The sequence below is a fragment of the Cyprinodon tularosa genome, unplaced genomic scaffold, assembly GCF_016077235.1.
Source record: "Cyprinodon tularosa strain WSP-4 unplaced genomic scaffold, ASM1607723v1 ctg1328, whole genome shotgun sequence".
Classification (NCBI taxonomy): Eukaryota; Metazoa; Chordata; class Actinopteri; order Cyprinodontiformes; family Cyprinodontidae; genus Cyprinodon; species Cyprinodon tularosa.
Genome location: NW_024038146.1, coordinates 49,957 through 69,914, shown reverse-complemented (window position 1 = coordinate 69,914; position 19,958 = coordinate 49,957). Strand labels below are relative to the sequence as shown.

General features: G+C 41.2%; 1 protein-coding gene across 1 annotated transcript; it reads right to left on the bottom strand.

Annotated features, from left to right (window-relative positions):
• Positions 1-5,823: 5,823 nt before the first annotated feature.
• Positions 5,824-16,322, bottom strand: LOC119778399 (gastrula zinc finger protein XlCGF57.1-like). Its single transcript, XM_038277607.1, has 2 exons — positions 16,267-16,322; positions 5,824-7,953 (listed from the first exon to the last, which is right to left on the bottom strand). The coding sequence occupies exon 2, from the start codon at positions 7,793-7,795 to the stop codon at positions 6,536-6,538; it is 1,260 nt and encodes a 419-aa protein (XP_038133535.1). The 5' UTR covers positions 7,796-7,953; positions 16,267-16,322; the 3' UTR covers positions 5,824-6,535.
• Positions 16,323-19,958: the final 3,636 nt, after the last annotated feature.

Sequence of the window (19,958 nt, the reverse complement as noted above, 5' to 3'; positions counted from 1 at the left end):
CCCAATGCTGGAAGTGAGCGAGCTGACCGCAGTAAGATGGCCGCCGACCAGAAGTTAGCTTTAGCTTAGCGTGTTGATCTCCTCTAAGCAGTTTTTCAATCAGATGAGGCTAAAATCCACAGTGTGCATCATCAGGGAATCGTTTCTATCAGGTGTTTCCTACCTATCCGGTGTAAGATGATCTGGGGGATCCTGGTGAAATCCAGCAGTAGATGTTGATCGTCCATCTTTTCCTCCGAATTGACCAAACTCCCTTTAAACTCCGTGAATGTTTCTTCAGCAGGAGTTAACTGCTCGGTGATAAACTCTCCTTGAAGCTGGACTGAAGACATTCTCACTGCAAACACTCCCAGATTATCAGCCTCTCTACAATGACTCCACACATAAGCTAAGCTAATGCTGCTAGCTGCTGTTCTGTCCAGTCTGGTCGCCTTTATAGCAGCTGGCAGACCAACTATAAAGGCGCATTACCGCCACCTGCTGGACTGGAGTGTCAACAGGAAGTTTACAGCAAAAACCAAACAAACTGTTTTCTCTGTAATAATTAAGTATTTTCAAATCAAAAATATCTGATCTTTTAATTCCTTTTCACTGGAAATATATTCATTAATAAATTAATTGAACTATTCAAACCTGTTTGACCAATCCTGCATCATGAAATTATTGATTCTATTCTCCTGTTTCTTCCTCCTTTCCTTTTATCTCCACATTTTTCTGAATTTTATATCAGTTTCCCTCTTTATCACTTATGTCCCAGTTTTCCTGACGTATTTCTAACATTATTATTATTATTTTACATTCAATCTCAAAGATCAACCTCTTTGTTTCCCTCCTCTCCAACATGAGCTGAACCCAAACAAATTCTACTGTTATTTTCTTTACATGTAGTTTGTTCAGAGGATGATAAATACCATCAATAATATCTTTACTTTTTCAATGATTTGATTCAATCCTTAATGAAGCTGCTATACTATCAGACACTATCACATTATTTTGATTATTCTGTTTTTAATCCAGATCCACAGGGTCCAACATTCCCAAACGATGAGGCGATCCAGAAGATCAACGCTCTGGAAACTCAGACAGCTGAAACTGTCATGGCTCAGGAAAAGATGCTGCTGTCAGGTACAAGGTTTACTGTTTTCTCAGTTTTCCATGAACTGATGATTTATTAACGTTCTCCTGTAATGTTTCCACTAGATGGCAGCAGATCCCTACCTGAGCTACATCTTTTTATGCTTTGCTTCATGTTTTTTTGCTTCTCAGCTGGAAGGTGAATACTTAGTACATTTGTTGAAGAGCAGATTGTTGATCTGCTTTGTTTTGTTTTCTTCAGTTTGAGCAGCAGATGCTGAAACCAACCTGGAAGAAAAGGTTCCTTTGACCAGGAGAAGCTGAGCTGCTGATCCAGGATCTCTGTGGACTCTTAGAAGCGACTCCTTTATGCTGATCCTCTCTGACCTAACCTGCCTGGACCAAATATTAATCATCTCAGAGAATCCATGATGTGGATTTATTTGCACTTTTTGTAACTTTTATCCACTTTATATTCTACAAACAGGATTTTAATTTGAACATAAACATTAATAATTAGTGTTAACTTGTTGAACATTGAATGGGTGATCAGATCTGTTCTGGAGGAGCAGAATGAACTCATTGAACATAGAGGGACTATCAGACGAAAAGATTTGCTAAAGTATTTTACACTGACTTGGAGAAGTTATTTATCTTGTCAGTTTAGCTTGATTTTGTCATTTTGTTTGTAGCATTTAGTGCTGCTCTATATGAATGTTATACCAGTTCATTTTTATTTTTGCCTTTTTAAAACCCAAAGGCGTTCCACTGATTTCTCGCAGCATTGTTTATTTTATTAAAGTTCTTCTCTGTTATAAAGGAAAGCCTCCTTAGATTATATTTTATATTTGATGCTGTAGTTCCAGGAGCAGAGTTTAGTCAGTACCTACCTCTGGGTTTTAGAGTAGAAGGCACAAAGATGATGATTCTAGTCCAGCTTTAAGAAAACCATCAGTTGTCATGGTGACTGTGGTTTAAACTGACATTTTAAGGCATTTTGTTGAGTTTTTGCTCCATTTCTCAGGATGGTTTCACTCTATAGCTGATTATTTAAATCCTTTTTTCTAGGGAAGAAAAGGTGGTCATTAAAATGTGATTTTTATCTGCAGACTTCTCTAACTAATTTATTTCATTTTAATAAAAATGTCTCCTGACTGCCTGTGCTTCTTTTTTGTGCTGAAGCACGTCTTTTTCTAAATGTTTGACCAAAGGAAAAATTATATTGAACAGTTTCTAATTGAAATTATCGTTATCTGATGTGTGTAATTTTACATGTTCTATTTTCACATTTTGTAACGCTAAAGCCACATACTTCCTCGTATTTAAATGAGATTATTTGCAAAGGATCCAATTGCTCTGTAGGTATGGAAGCAAATTGTTACCATATTTAAAATGAAAAAGCATTTCCAGAAATGCTTTTTCATTTTAAGAATGTGGCTGCATTGTTTGGCTCATAAATGAAATTAGTAATCAATAATCCCATTTGCATTTTCATTTTCTTCTTCAACACCGCTCATCCTTTTACTTAATTAAAATGAAAAAGACATATGAGATTCATTTTCCAAATATACCCCAGCATATACATACCAAAATTCTATTTGAAATCTTCCTCAGGTCCTTGCTGACCGGGTTACCGGTCTTGTTCGGTAGGGGGCGCTGTGCAGAAAAAGCATTTCTGGAAATGCTTTTTCATTTTTAACTTTTACATTTCAAATAGAATTTTGGTATGTATATGCTGGGGTACATTTGGAAAATAAATCTCAAATGTATTTTTCTTTCTTAGTTTTAATTAAGTAAAAAGATGAGCGGTGTTGAGGAAGATGATGAAAATGCAAACAGGATTATTAATTACTAATTTCATTTATTAGTTAAACAATGCAGCCTCATTCTTAAAATGAAAAAGCATTTCTGATCATGGTTTTTCATTTTAAATATGCTAACAATTTGCTTCCATATGTAGGTTTGTAAAATGGCAGGAAATGCCAAATGGCTTTTAAAATTCTTCTCAAACTAATATCAGAAGTGCCTGAAATTTATATTTGCCTCCTTTATTGTAGGACCAGGAAAACATCTAAACATTTAACCCTTTTCTCTTTAATTAGGCGTATTTAGAGTTGTTTTTAAGAATAAGGATCTACTCATTTGGCATGTGAGCGGGAAAATTAGAAGGTGAAAAAAGGGCTTCTTTTCTAAGGTTTAGATTAATTGCATTATAAATTCAGTTTGTTTTTACATATTTAGGCTAAAAGCGTTCAGTAACACAATCTGACCCTGCAGCATAGCTCACCATCCATAGCATCTCTCTGCAGTCATGAGGCAACGATTGTATAAATGAACGTCCACATCGTTTAAAGACTGAAATGAGGGTAAAGATTTCAATCAAAATGTTCCCAATTATAATTGAACACAATTCCCAATAATATAAGGTTTTAATGTCAAATTGCTTTAATAGAGCCCAATTTCTGGATGACCGATTGCTAACCTGTTGACAGATTATTCCATTTGAGCTGTAGATCTCTGCAGCTCCTCCAGAGTAAAGCTATGAAACACTGAATTCTTCAAGGGTTTGCAGCAGAAATTTCCTCCATCCCGACGTTAGCATAAGCTGGCTCAGGAGCTGGGATTTATCTGTTCAAGCTGCAGCTCCGTACGTCTCCGTATCGTTGGGCAAGACAACTGCACTTACCTGATGTTACCACCAACATCCATCAATGTCTGCTCTATTCCTGGGTTTTCCTGTCGGGTTTTTCTAGAATGTTCTCTAACAAACCTTAAAGCTTCACACAACAGGTGGAGCGTATCGACACATTAGGTTAACTCTGAAAGCAACAGGTTGAACTGGGATTCATTTAGATGCATCAGAGCAAAGAAAACAAACATGGCAATTTGCTTTCTGAAAACTGTCCCTTTTATCCATAATAAAGAGTTTATGTGATGATGCATCACAGGAAATCCAAACTAAATCTTAGAAGGGTACATAAATACCTGCACACTCATGGGAAATTCAACAACAGGTTTTATTACTCAAATGTTAACTGCAACAGGCATGCATCAAAAAGGTGAATACAGCAAAGCCTTTACAAAAACTCTGCTCGACTCTGAAGTCTTTCCCAAAAAATATCTGTTGCAAAAAATTGTAGACAATTGTGTCAACAGCCTTAAAGTATGGTTTGGATATTTTAATGTAGATCTACTTAACTCAATTAACCATAAACGTCCTGAAGAGTTCATTAATACCATCTACAGTTTGAGCCTTTTTCCCCAAAATCACTAAACCCAGCTGGATCACACTTAACGGTGCCACTTTAATAGAAAATATATTTACTAATATCTTAGATAACAATAAGTTAAGTGAATCAATAGTTCAGCAAATTAGTGATCATCTTCAAGTCTTCATTGTCAGCGACAATTTCTCTATAAAATAATGAGGATGAAAGTAATCCAGTTTAAAACAGTAAAGACAGAGGAATCACTAAAGTCTTTGAAAGATGATTATGTTGAAACATAACTTGGAGTCTGTTTTGCAAGATGTCGATATAGCATATAATTAATAAAAACTTCCATTAATAATATTCTCTCATCAAAACAAATAGAAGTTTAATGGATCACCAAGGGTTTGCAAAAAGCCTGAAAAATAAAAAGAACAAACTATAAAGAGATCTTACAAGTCTTTGGATGTAGAGAATGAATATAAGAATAAATTAACTGCTATTCTACTAAGAGCTAAACAGGATTATTGCAGTAAATTATTGGGTAGAAATAAGAATAATATCAAAGGGATTTGGAATTTATTCAATAATTTTATCAAGAAAATCTGGAAAAAGGAAATTTCCAGTTTTTGTAAACGATACGATTATAATTATAATTTCAATAAATATTTTGTTAGTGTTGGACCCAAACTGGCAGAAAATAATCCTGGATCCTACAACAACTGGATCTTTGAATGAAACATCAACAGAAATCCTTGTTCAATGTTTCTCACTGCTGTGAGAGGAAGGGAATTGTCAATAAATGTAATAAGAGGTCAACTGACTGCGATGGCACCGATATGACCGTACTTAATAAGGTCATTTCAGTCGCGTAAATTTACAGAAAATATGAGAAATCCCAAGTTATTCCACTTTATAAATGTGAGGAGAGAAAGCATTTCACAAATTATAGGCCTCTTTCTCTACTTCCAGTTTTCCAAAATTCTGGAGAAATTATTTAAGTTGCTTTCTGAAAGTCAGTATGGATTTAGATGGATTTAGATGGATTTAGGATTTTAGTTTATGTTGTTAGGAAACTGCGAAAGTAAAACAAATATACATATCCTGAGAGATAATGTGACAGTAGAAACAGTTACGGAAATTAAGTTCTTGGGAGTAATGATAGACACTAAGATTTGCTGGAAATCACATAAAATACAGCCAAACAAAATATCCAGAAGTATAATATTTGTATTTAGATAAAGAGCCTTTATCTCCAAATTGTCTTGTGCCTAAAAACCCATCAGGAGGCTCAGTGAATCTCCCTAATAAAGTTCAAAAACATGAAGTAACATGATCCATAAACTGCTGCCGTCCCTCTGTAGTCTAGTTCAAAACAGCTCCTGCAAACATCAGTTGGCTTAAAAATGGGAACTACAGAACTAATTCTTTTAGAATAGGTATATATATTAGGGTGAGCATATTTAGATTTCCATAAAGAGGACACTTTGCCCAGCCTCCAGACGGATTCAGACAGGCTTCTCAAAGGTTAATTAACAGCTTTATTATACCTAAATGATACAAAAATAACCTTTGTAGTAAAATCTCTAACAACCAATTACACAATTAAAGCTCTCTATTAAAATACATAAATAAAATCATGTTCTAAATATGTCCTCTTCTATATTAGAAAATACAGCTTCAACAAACATTCTAACAAAGTACTCAGTCAACTTTGCAGAATAACTCTCACCACTCAGAGCTTTGTCAGGTTTTTCAGTGTCCATGTGAGCTTTGAGATCTCCAGCACCTTTATTAGACACTTATTACATAGAATCAGTGGTATAAAAGAGGTTAAAGTTCATTTCAATCATAGCAGGTAAAATATAACATCCAAAGAATCAAGATCAAAACTATTAGAAGTAGTTCAAAGGAAAATTATACTTTCAAAGAATCATTAAAAAACATTAATCAGCTAATAGTTAGCTGAGAATGACACACTTATATACGTCCCAAATCTTCATCTGAGACTCCAGGTTTAGAATATAACATCTAATCTGTTCTAGTTTCTATGTAATGTGTTTCCAAATAATGGCTTTCTTAAAAACTTTACTCCAAAAAGACCATTAACCCTTGATTTTCTCATGCAACCAGGTGAAGCAGTTTCTAGATTGACATTTTATCACCAAAAATGGAAAACGCCTCAACTGCTCCTTCCTGTGGCGTCTAACTGCTGTTACGAATTCGCTGAATGATTCGCTGTCACAAATCATTCAGGAGAACGGTTTCTCACCTTGGTGAATTCTCATGTGTCTATCAAGATTAGACTTGTGAGTGAAGCTTTTTCTGCAGCACAAACATACAAAAGGCCTCTCAGCTGAGTGAACTCTCATGTGAGAAGTCAAACTACTCTTGTCAGTAAAAGTCTTGTTACAAATGGTACAGGAAAAAGGTTTCTCACCTGTGTGAATTCTGATGTGATGATTAAGACAGGACTTAGAGGTGAAGCTTTTTCCACAGGACAGACATTCAAAAGGCCTCTCACCTGTGTGAATTCTCATGTGTGTATCAAGATAAGACTTCTGAGTGAAGCTTTTTCCACAGGACAAACATACAAAGGGTTTCTCACCTATGTGAATTCTCATGTGTGTATCAACACTAGATTTCTCAGTGAAGCTTTTTCCACAGGCCAAACATACAAAAGGCTTCTCACCTTTGTGAATTCTCACATGATAAGTCAAATTACTCTTTTCTTTAAAATTCTTGTTACATATGGTACAGGAAAAAGATTTCTCACCTGTGTGACTTCTCATGTGTCTGTCAAGATTAGACTTGTGAGAGAAGCTTTTTCTGCAGCACAAACATACAAAAGGCCTCTCAGCTGAGTGAACTCTCATATGAGAAGTCAAACTACCCTTTTCAGTAAAAGTCTTGTTACAAATGGTACAGGAAAAAGGTTTCTCACCTGTGTGAATTCTCTTGTGAGAAGTCAAATGATCCTTTCGAGTAAAATTATTGTTACAAATGTCACAGGAATAAGGTTTCTCACCTGTGTGAATTGTCATGTGTCGAATCAAATGATGTTCTCGACTAAATTTTTTGTTACAAAGGGTACAGGAAAATGATTTCTCTCCTGTATGAATTCCCATGTGTCGAGTCAAATTAGTCTTCCCATTAAAAGTTTTGTTACAAATGGTACAGGAATAAGGTTTCTCATCTGAGTGAATTCTAATGTGTCCAGTCAAATGATGTTTTAGAGTAAAACTTTTGCCACAAATCGAGCAGGAAAAAGGCTTCTCTCCTGTATGAATTCTCATGTGTGTTTCAAGATGATGTTTATAAGTGAAGCTTTTTCCACAGGACCGACATTCATAAATCTTCTGACCTGTGTGAGATTTCATGTGAACCATAACATTTTTCTTTTTTAGAAAGTGTTCTTTCCGTGTCAAACATGGGGACAGTTTCTTTCCTTTATCTTTAGCCTGTTGCTGCAGAACAAGCTGCTCTTCCTGCTCACCTATGGGGAGCTCCATGGTTTCCTCTTTTGTCCAGGGATGTTCTGGTTCTTTCTGTTCTTCTTTTATCTGCAGATCTTCTGGTTCCTCTTGGTCCAAACTGGAATTCCTCTCCTGTCCACAGAGCTGCTGGTCAGAGAAATCCTCCTCTTTCCCAACATAATCCTGAAGGCGGTCTGAAAGACAAACAGCAGAAAGACTTTCTATCGTAGGTTAAAGAAAGGACACCTCACTTTAATCATCCTCATGCTGATATAAACAGAGTGGACCTAAATCTTGCAGAATGCACTGCAGCTGTGACGTTAAAATCACAGGTTATAAAAGACCAGTCACTGCTCTACTGTCAGCCACTTTTATCATCAAAGCTGTAGAGTCTATCCGGACAGACAATCTGGTTGTAAATTCAGTTTTAAAATTATTTTATGTTGATTTTTGTTTTCCTCCTTCAGAATCAAAAAATGTTTTTTTAGAGTGAAATAAAATGTTTCTGAACAAACTGTATAGCTGACGTAGCTTCACAGATGTTCATCTACCTTCATGGAAACAACAGTTTTCTGTGTTGAGTCTGAAGATCTTAAGATCCAACAGCTATTCATTAGTCAGATGAACTTCCAGAGATATAAGACTGGTTAGCTGCTTGTATGTGGAGGCTTCAGGTCCTAAAACAGGTCTGTGAAAGATACCAGTGGAGGCTGGTTAAGATTAGCCCATTAACTAAAGGCTGCCGGTGCTGATCTGCTAAACTGATCACAGCAGGAATCAGTCTCCTTCTCACCGTTCATTTCTGTTTGGAGAAACATGGAAATATGTTTACTTTTCTGTAATTATAGACTTGCATACATCATCAACAGTGGCCAAAGTACTGTTACAATCATGCAGTACAAATCAACACGAGAAAGCTCAGAGTAAATGAAGTGAAGAAATGTTATAGTTTCAAACCACTAATAGTTTGTCATAAAAATTTGTTTTAAAATGTTTTCAGGTGAGAAAGTAGACCTACAAACTTCACCTGACCAATCAGTCAATCAGAAATATGCACCTATAAAACCATCAAATTTCCTTGGATTGTGCCATCAACATGTGTATTTTTCATTGCTATATGTTGTTACCTTTTCTGGAGTTTAACGGGCCCTCGGAAAATGGAAAACTCAACTCCATACGCAGTAAAGAGGAATCAATACCTCTTGTTCACAAGATTTCTCAATTCTGGATATGCCAGGCCACCCCCAGGTAAACTTGATCGTTCACTTACAACTAGATCATCCCTGGGGGCTTTGGAACTTGTGCTAATATTACTTTTAGCTGGTGATATTGAAATAAATCCTGGACCGGCTAGGAGCACATGCCATGTTGGACTACAGTTAGCAGGCCCAACCCCTGAGCTAACCAGGCTACAATTACAGCTACCCTGGTTCCTATCTCAGCTGCCTGGGTTACAACTTCAGCTAGTTGGGCATCCACCACCTGGGCTGCAGCTAACCGGGCCTCCAGCACCTGGGCTACTGCAAACAGGGCCTCCACCACCTGGGCTACGGCTAACAGGGCCTCCACCACCTGGGCTACGGCTAACAGGGCCTCCACCACCTGGGCTACGGCTAGCCGGGCCTCCACCACCTGGGCTACGGCTAACAGGGCCTCCACCACCTGGGCTACGGCTAACAGGGCCTCCACCACCTGGACACCAGCTAGCCGGGCCTCCACCACCTGGGCCACAGCTAGCCGCGTGCCTCCACCACCTGGGCTGCAGCTAACTGGGCCTCCACCACCTGGGCCACAGCTAGCCGCGTGCCTCCACCACCTGGGCCACAGCTAGCCGGGCCTCCACCACCTGGGCCACAGCTAGCCGGGCCTCCACCACCTGGGCTGCAGCTAACCGGGCCTCCACCACCTGGGCTATGGCTAACAGGGCCTCCACCAACTGGGCCACAGCTAGCCGCGTGCCTCCACCACCTGGGCTGCAGCTAACCGGGCCTCCACCACCTGGGCTACAGCTAGCCGCGTGCCTCCACCACCTGGGCCACAGCTAACCGGGCCTCCACCACCTGGGCTACAGCTAGCCGCGTGCCTCCACCACCTGGGCTGCAGCTAACCGGGCCTCCACCACCTGGGCCACAGCTAGCCGCGTGCCTCCACCACCTGGGCCACAGCTAGCCGCGTGCCTCCACCACCTGGGCTACAGCTAACCGCGTGCCTCCACCACCTGGGCTGCAGCTAACCGGGCCTCCAGCACCTGGGCTACTGCAAACAGGGCCTCCACCACCTGGGCTACGGCTAACAGGGCCTCCACCACCAGGGCTACGGCTAACAGGGCCTCCACCACCTGGGCTACGGCTAGCCGGGCCTCCACCACCTGGGCTACAGCTAACAGGGCCTCCACCACCTGGGCTACGGCTAACAGGGCCTCCACCACCTGGACACCAGCTAGCCGGGCCTCCACCACCTGGGCTGCAGCTAACTGGGCCTCCACCACCTGGGCCACAGCTAGCCGCGTGCCTCCACCACCTGGGCCACAGCTAGCCAGGCCTCCACCACCTGGGCCACAGCTAGCCGGGCCTCCACCACCTGGGCTGCAGCTAACCGGGCCTCCACCACCTGGGCTATGGCTAACAGGGCCTCCACCACCTGGGCCACAGCTAGCCGCGTGCCTCCACCACCTGGGCTGCAGCTAACCGGGCCTCCACCACCTGGGCCACAGCTAGCCGCGTGCCTCCACCACCTGGGCCACAGCTAACCGGGCCTCCACCACCTGGGCTACAGCTAGCCGCGTGCCTCCACCACCTGGGCTGCAGCTAACCGGGCCTCCACCACCTGGGCCACAGCTAGCCGCGTGCCTCCACCACCTGGGCCACAGCTAGCCGCGTGCCTCCACCACCTGGGCTACAGCTAACCGCGTGCCTCCACCACCTGGGCCACAGCTAGCCGGGCCTCCACCACCTGGGCCACAGCTAGCCGCGTGCCTCCACCACCTGGGCCACAGCTAGCCGGGCCTCCACCACCTGGGCTACAGCTAGCCGCGTGCCTCCACCACCTGGGCCACAGCTAGCCGCGTGCCTCCACCACCTGGGCCACAGCTAGCCGGGCCTCCACCACCTGGGCCACAGCTAGCCGGGCCTCCACTACAAAAAAAGGAGAGAAATCCTGTTTTCAAAAAACATCGGACATCTAAGATTTTCCATACACTTAACCAGGCAAAAACAATCTGGGATCCGCAGGCCAAACCAAAAGGCTTGTTAGGCGGACACTTGAATATACGGAGTATGGCATCTAAAAATGAAGAGCTTCAACATCTACTCTGCAACTCTAACATCGACTTTCTGGGGCTCTCTGAAACCTGGTTATCAGACAACTCTCCAGATTCAGTGGTAACTATGCCAGAGTATAATGTTTATAGGAATGACAGGGCACATGGGAGGGGTGGAGGTGTTCTTCTCTATGAAATATTCCTAACTAAAAGCCCGGCTTTTAGTGAGTCAAAGTACTTTCAAATTACATGTAAATCTAAACCCTTAATGATTGAAAGTTTCTCTGGAAGCAAATCAAACAACGCGGCTCCATTGACAGACAGAGGGTTTGTTGACATCACAGGTAACTTTATGAACATGGTTACAGACCATGGCAGTGTCATAACAGCCACATGAAGCAATGAAGGATCATTAGAAATCCCAAACTAAAGTACTGTAATCCTAATTAATGGATTTAAACATCATCCCATCTGTTGGAGTGTTTTACAGTCCATATTCTTCCAGATCCTCCTGGATCCCAACTTTCAGGACTCTGCAGACTCAGATGCTTTTTTTCACAATGAGGTTTTTGATCACAACATTTCAGTTTCCCACAATATTTCCCATTATTCACATCCATCAAACACGTGTTTGATAGATCTGAGGCCTGAAATGAGGACATTTATTCTGACCTTTTTGTGTACGTTTGTTTTATCTGATTTATGTTCTATTTATTTATTTTCTTTACAGTCCTTTGATCAGCTGTGGTTCATTTTAATTGCTTAACAAATATATATATATATATAAAAAAAAAAAACTGTTTTCTCACCCCTCGTGGGGTGGTATGTGTCATCCTCAAGCTCGGGTCCTCTACCAGAGGCCTGGGAGTTTGAGGGTTCTGCGCAGTATCTTAGCTGTTCCTAGGACTGCGCTCTTCTGGACAGAGACCTCTGATGTTTTACCTGGAATCGGTCTGTGACAGTGTACGTCACTTCCGCAAAAGCGCAATTCATTTAGGGTAGTTAGCGCCATTTCTGTGGTGAAGAGACAGCAGCAACAAACAAAAGAAAACTAACAGAGAGCAGACGTGTTCTAGTTGCTTCTTTGGAAATAATGGGACACTGGTGCTGCGTCAAAGGATGCAATAGTAATTCTAAACAGAAAACAGCAGATGGGGCCTTACGGTTTTTCGTATTCCCCACTTGGAAAAAAAATACGGACCGCAGACAGAGGACTTAACAAAGAGGCGTCGGGCTGCATGGGTCGCTGCTGTAAGAAGGAAAGACATCACGTTTCATAAAATATCTCCTCATGCTCGTGTTTGCTCTCGGCATTTTCACAAAGGTAAGTCCTTATAAATATACACTAATAGAAATCAACACGCTGAAATGGTTTGCTTATAAAGTTGCAGGAGTTCATGTAAACCTACTGAAACATGCTGTGGAAGAGAAGCGGAAAGTGATGTTTGTTTTATTTCTTTTTTAGACCGCTAAAATTTAATAAATAATGCATTATCTGTATATAATCATTTACACAATCTGCAATACAAATATATTTTTTTATGAATAAATATATATAAATACAGTGTACATATAAAAACACTGTACATACCCACTCGTCAGCCAACTCACTGCATTTATTCATCCTGTGCAATCTACTTAAGTTTATTTATTATAATCCTTTGTTCGTCTGTAAGCTTTTCAGTTTATTTATTTACCTCTGGCCTTACTAGTCCGATGTACTTGTGCTGTTTCGGTATAGCAAATTTCCCCACTGTGGGAAACATAAGCATATCTTATTTTATAACTCATCTAATCTAATGGGCTCTGTTATTAAGGTGCTTTATATAGTGTTTTGAATAGATGTGTAAAACACTCAACCTTTCATCTACTTTGCAGGTCAACCCGCATATGAGATGATGGAGACTGACCCAGACTGGGCTCCATCCCTGCATCTGGGCCACACTGACATCAGACCAACAGACACAGACCGCTCTTTAAGATGTGGTTATCGGGAACAGCTGAAAAAGAATGCCCTGCAAGCAACTGAAACGGGGCTCCATCGGGCTGATGAAATCCTTCAGCGACAGGATGAAGTAACACATGAGGCGACAGAGAACCCTAACCAGCAACAGACTGACACGCAGAAGGCTGCTGAAAACGTTGGCCGGCCAAACACCAAGGATGACACAGAAGGTGGTCGTCAGGAAGGACAGACAGAATGTAACCTGTGTGTGCTCAGGTGTGCAGAGATGAACCGTCTTTTGGAAGAAAACAGAGAGCTGCGGCGTGAACTTGATGAGCTGCGGATCTCTGATGGCTTCTTTGGAGACAGTAATGAAAAAGTCCAGTACTATACGGGTCTACCAAACTTGGCAACCTTTATGGCTTTGTTTAATTTTCTGCTGCCTCTCATGTCTGCTCAAAATAAAATTCTCAGTCCATTTCAAATGCTTCTGTTAACCTTCATGCGTCTGAGATTGGATCTGCCCTCAAAACACCTTGCTTATCTCTTCCGTGTTTCACCAAAGACAGTGTACAGAACATTCAATGAAATGCTGTCATTTTTATATGCAAATCTAAAGCGTGCAATTGTGTGGCCAGATAGAGACACCTTGCACAAAATTATGCCTCATCAGTTTGTGGAGGCCTTTGGACATAGAGTCACAGTGATTAGTGACTGTTTTGAAATTTTCACAGAGAAACCAGCTAATAAATGAATGCCAGATCAAGTACTGTTTCAACTTTATTCTTCTTTTTTTATTCTTCTTTTCACACAAATAGAATTTTGTTTTTTTTAAAGTTACTTTTGAAAAATAACAGCAAAACAAATATAAGTTTCACCATCACTTCAAATATTAACAATGTTTCTGAAGTTGTAAAAATGTGTGTACAATAAAGAGTGGATTTGAAATTTGAAACAAGCGTTGTTATTATCTTTTCAATCAAGCAGAGAATTTATGAAAATGCAATACAAAATCTCAAATACATAAATAATGCAGAACAGTGCAAAGCTTCAAATGTTTTACTTTTTCTTCCTCCCTCGTATATAGCAGATTGCTCTTTAGATTAAATTAGAAGATTTTCATTTTCCCAGGACTTGTTTTCTCTGTGGTCTGTAGTCTTCCGTAGAGATATTACCTAACAGGCAGCTAAAATAAAATCTTGTTTGTTTAAGTAAATCCATTTAAGTTTTATTTTTATTTTCAACCAAACAAAAAAGGTATAAAGACAGATATTTCTCCGACGCACTCAGGCCCCGGATTCGCGGGCTGCTTTCTGATGTCCTTGTCCTGGAAGCGACTGGCACTGAGCCCCCAGAGAAAGTCGAGCTGGCTCCTTAAACGCTATGTAGGCTGAGTTGTTGGATGAAGACGGGGAACATGGTGGCGGTGACATCAGCAGCTCAACATCATCGCAGATTAACCTCTACGTATCAGAGCCAGTCATCCCACGGAGCGGACAGCCGCTTGTTTTTTGGCGAGACAATAAAAGTCGTTTCCCCGCTCTCGCACAAGCAGCACAAGCCTACCTCTGGGCTCCGTACACAAGTGTAGATAGTGAGCGACTTTTTAGCACAGCAGGGAATATTGTAGATGAGAAAAGGAACAAGCTGTCTGCCAAAAATGCAGAGATGCTTATATTTCTAAAGCAAAATCTGCCATTGATTCTTAACAAGTAAGCTTTAAGAGAAATGGCTTTACTAATCTCTATTCCTCTTCTTTCTTTCTAATTGACTCATGATTTCCATGCTGTGCACTTTAAATGTATGTAGATTTAAAGGAGCTAAAAGAACATTTAAAGTTAGCATTTGTTTGAATTTTACAAAACTTTATTACTACTGAAAAATATCTGAAGTGATTAAAAGGACATTTTAGACTTTGAGCTAGGACAAAAAGCCAAACAAGAACTGATATATTATCTAAAGATGTGTGACTGTTCCGTCATGGCTTCTATTTTCAGTTAATTACCGCAGGACAAGCCTAAAATAAATACCTTATGCCTTTTTATCATGGCATCCCAAAATATTTGATTTTGTTTTCTTTGCTCTGCACTTTAAGTTTGTGTAAATTAACAATGACAGATTTTTTGTATCTTATTTAGAAATAAGGCTTATTTGTTAAGCTCTAAGCTGTTTAAGATGTTTCAAGGTGATATCTGTGAAGAAGACTGCAGATCCCAGTGAAAACAGGCCTGGATAAAGTGAACAGCAAATACAGTGTGCAACTTATCAATGTGCAAAAATTATGACAAGTTTTTTCGTTCAGTCTGATCTAATAACTGCAGCTATCTGTGCAACTGCCCACAACATCTGCCTTGTCACTATAATAATAATATATTATATCGTTCCCTAGCAGCTTTAGAAAGTTTGTCTGGGTAGGGTATCCGTTCAGTTTTCTTGTTCTTTTCCATTTAACTGATAATCCTCACTGCTGGCAGCGTCTCCTCTTGTTTTCTGCTGTTTTGTTTTTCTTCCGCTCACCACAAAAATGGCGCTAGGGGGCGTGTCAGTCACGTGTCTGACAAAGACCGATCTGCTGTAGCCACGCTCCCAGTTTGGGGGTCACAGCCCCCAGTGCTCCAATTACCACTGGCACCACTGCTGCCCTTACTTTCCATATATATATATATATATATATATATATATATATATATATATATATATATATATATATATATATATATATATATATATTGCTGTAATCTGTTGCTGCAGTAACTCCACTATTTCCCCACAGTGGGCCAACAAAGGGAGTTTCTATTCTATGTAGTGTATATCTGCTGTTTATTTAGTAATGTCTTCCAAAGCTCTGATGCCTTCATGAAGTTCTCCCTCCAGCCCTGATGTCAACAGTCTGTTGATTTAAACTAAACTCCGCTGCAGTGCTGAGGCATCCTTCTACTGTTCTGCTTAAAGCAGCAGGTTAGGGCAGCAGGATGACCTCCCCAAGATGGCGCCCGTAATGTCTGCGCAGAGACAGTGAATGCGGGGTCTACTCTAATATTATCTCTATGGTAGAGACGGCTTTCTGTGATTGCAGTGACCTCGGAGAGAAGAAGAGGTTTAACCGGAGAAAATGACTAACTTGACCGCAGTCATTAAAACCCAATGCTGGAAGTGAGCGAGCTGACCGCAGTAAGATGGCCGCTGACAGTAGGTTAGCCCTAGCTTAGCATGTTGATCTCCTCTAAGCAGTTTTCCAATCAGATGAGGCTAAAATCCACAGTGTGCATCATCAGGGAATCGTTTCTATCAGGTGTTTCCTACCTATCCGGTGTAAGATGATCTGGGGGATCCTGGTGAAATCCAGCAGTAGATGTTGATCGTCCATCTTTTCCTCCGAATTGACCAAACTCCCTTTAAACTCCGTGAATGTTTCTTCAGCAGGAGTTAACTGCTCGGTGATAAACTCTCCTTGAAGCTGGACTGAAGACATTCTCACTGCAAACACTCCCAGATTATCAGCCTCTCTACAATGACTCCACACACAAGCTAAGCTAATGCTGCCAATGCTACCCGATCCCTGTCAGCAGCTCATTGCGCATGCGCAGCTATATCTACTTCCGGGTCATCCTCGATATTGTTTTTACTATTTTAAATACGTTTTTTTCCTCACCCAGAACACTAAGCATACTAAACTATAACGTGTTAAGTTTAATCATGTATTTTCTGAAAATCAAAAAACCTTAAAATCCTTTCTTTATAATCACTGTTTTTTTATTATTATTATTTTTATTTTTTTACCTAAAGTCAACAATAAAATATAAAACATACAAACAAATATGCCTGGGGATATGTTACAAATAATAAATATAATCAGCAGAATAGACAAACAGATTGACAAACATGTGCGCTGGGGAGCGTCATGTGTGCATATGTATGCAGAGATGGTAAGTAACAAAGTACAAATACTTTCCTACTGTACCCAAGTAGAATTTTCTGATATTTTTACTTTACTTTACTTCTTATTTTTATGGCGACTTTTTACTTCTACTCCTTACATTTTTACACAAATATCTGTACTTTCTACTCCTTACATTTTAAAAAAATTGGCTCGTTACTTTAGTTTTGAATCATTTCAATGGAGTTACCGTTATTATTTTTCACGTCATCAATACCAAATTCAATCTAATTGGATGGGAATCTACGTTGCATTTGACGCACCACTACAAGATGAATCGACAGATTCGGCGGTATTCATTCGCGGCAAATCATTGCAGCTTGGTGGCGGCGTCGTTAGCATAGTAGCATGGACGACGAGATGATTGAAAATGAACACAACGGAGATCTAGTCCTATTGGCAGACATCCATTTAAAATGTAGGCAACGGCATGAAAAAAGTGGTTTCTACTTTTACTTTTATACTTTAAGTAAATTTATAAGCCTGTACTTTGTTACTTTTACTTGAGTAAAGAAGTTTAATCAGTACTTCCACTTTTACCAGAGTATTTTTTAACACAAGTATCTGTACTTTTACTCAAGTACGGAAAGTGAGTACTTTTGCCATCTCTGTATCTATGTATACATATAAACATTCTACAAATAAACATTTCTACAACATTAAATTGTCCAGAATTTTTGGTTGGGAACAGATTGCTGTGTTTTTTTGTGCCTTCTGGTGTGAACAGAGTTGAATAGTATGAAGATATTGCTTAACTTCAAATAAATAAACATTAAAGTCTGTCTTTTTTTTTTCTCTTTTTTTTTAGAAATTTAAATTTAAGCAAGTGAAATTTGGCCAAGATAATTAAAAGATTAATAAGGAAAGATTTGGGAAACATTTTACTATTGCCATAATCTCACATTTTTTGAGATTCAAACGCAGACACAAGCTTTTGAGAAATAATTTAATACTTGGGTTGCTAATGAAACTTGATTCTTGTCCTTTAAGAACAGGGTAGTTTCATCAGCTAGTTGTGTTGGGATAACTTATTTTTCAGCAACTATTAACCCTTTTAAAGGACTGGTCTTATTGTGACAGGAAACTCTTGTCTGATTCCTCTACCGATGTTAAATCTGGGAGACGAGCCATTCCTTATTTTAATACAGCTGTTGTTGTTTTGATACAGAGTTTTGATAATTGTTATAAAATGCCTACCAGGTCTGCTGGGCACGACTGGCAGAGTCCCCAGTGAGAAGGAGCTTTAACTCCCATCTCTGGCAGAGCTTTGAACACGTTCCGAGGGAGGTGGGGGACATTGAGTCTGAGTGGACCATGTTCCCTGCCTCTATTGTTGAGGCAGCTAGTCGGAGCTGTGGCTGCAAGGTTGTTGGTGCACGTCGCAGCAGCAACCTTGAACACGCTGGTTGACACCAGCAGTGAGGGAAGCAGTCAAGCTGAAGAAGGAGTCCTATCAGGCTTTATTGACCTGTGGGACTCTAGAAGCAGTCAAAGCGGCGGGTGGCTCGGCTGGTCGCTGAGGCAAATACTCAGGCTTTGGAAGAGTTTGGAGAGGCCATGGAGAAAGACTTCTGCTTCAAAGCGATTCTGGTCCACGATCCGGCATCTCAGGAGGTGGAAGCAGTGCAGTACCAACGCTATTCATAGTGGGGCTGGTGTGCTGCTGACCTCAACTCGGGACGTTGTATATCGGTGGGATGAGTACTTCGAAGACCTCCTTAATCCCACCAACACGTCTTCCATTGAGGAAGCAGAGCCTGGGGGCTCCGGCTTGGCTCCTCCCTTCTCTGTTGCTGAAGTCACTGAGGTGGGTAAAAAGCTCCTCGGTGGCAGGGCCCTAGGGGTGGATGAGATTCGCCCTGAGTACCTTAGGGCTCTGGATGTTGTGGGGCTGTGTTGGCTAAAGCGGCTCTGCAACATTGTGTGGACATAAGGGGCAGTTCCCCTGGATTGGCAGACCGGGGTGGTCGTCCCTCTATTTAAAAAAGGGGACCGGAGGGTGTGTTCCAACTACAGAGGAATCACACTCTTAAGCCTCACTGGTAAGGTCGATTCCGGGGTTCTGGAAAGGAGGGTCCATCAGATAGTCCAATCTCGGATTCAGGAGGAGCAGTGGGGTTTTTGTCCTGGCCATGGAACACTGGATCAGCTCTATACCCTCAGCAGGATTCAGGAGGATGCATGGGAGTTTGCCAAACTAGTCTACATCCGTTTTGTGGATCTGGAGAAAGCAGTCAACCGTGTCCCTTGGGGAGTCCTGCGGGGGGTACTCCGGGAGTATGGAGTAACAGGCACTTTAATAGGGGCTGTTAGGTCTCTGTATGATTGGTGTCGGAGGCTGGTCCGCATTGCTGGCAGTAAGTCGGACTCATTTCTGGTGAGGGTTGGACTCCGCCAAGTTTGCCCTTTGTCACCGTTTCTGTTCATAACTTCTATGGACAGAATTTCTAGGCGAAGCCAAGGTGTTGAGGGGATCTGTTTTGGTGTCCTTAGGATTGCATCTCTGTTATTCGCAGATGATGTGGTTCTGTTGGCTTCATCAGGGCGTGATGCACAGCTCTCACTCAGCGGTTCGGAGCCGAGTGTGAAGCGGCCGGGATCAGTGTCAAATCCGAGACCATGGTCTTGAGCCGGAAAAGGGTAGAGTGCTTTCTCCGGGTTGGGGAGGATGTACTGCCCCTAGTGGAGGAGATTAAGTATCTTGGGGTCTTGTTCATGAATGAGGGGAAGATGGAGCGGGAGATTGATTGGCGGATTGGTGCGGCGTCTGCTGTGAAGCGTGCACTGTGCCGATCTGTTGTGGTGAAGAGAGAGCAAAATTCTCGATTTACCCGTCGATCTACGTTCCAACCCTCATCTATGATCATGAGCTTTGGGTCATGACTGAAAGAATGAGATCCCAGATGCAAGCGGCTGAAATGAGTTTTCTCCGTTGTCTGTCTACGGAGAAAGCAGAGGCCTTACAAAACCAGATAAGGTGAGAAGCTCAGTCATTAGGGAAGGACTCAGAGTAGAGCCGCTGCTCCTCCACATCGAGTGGAGCCAGTTGAGGTGGCTC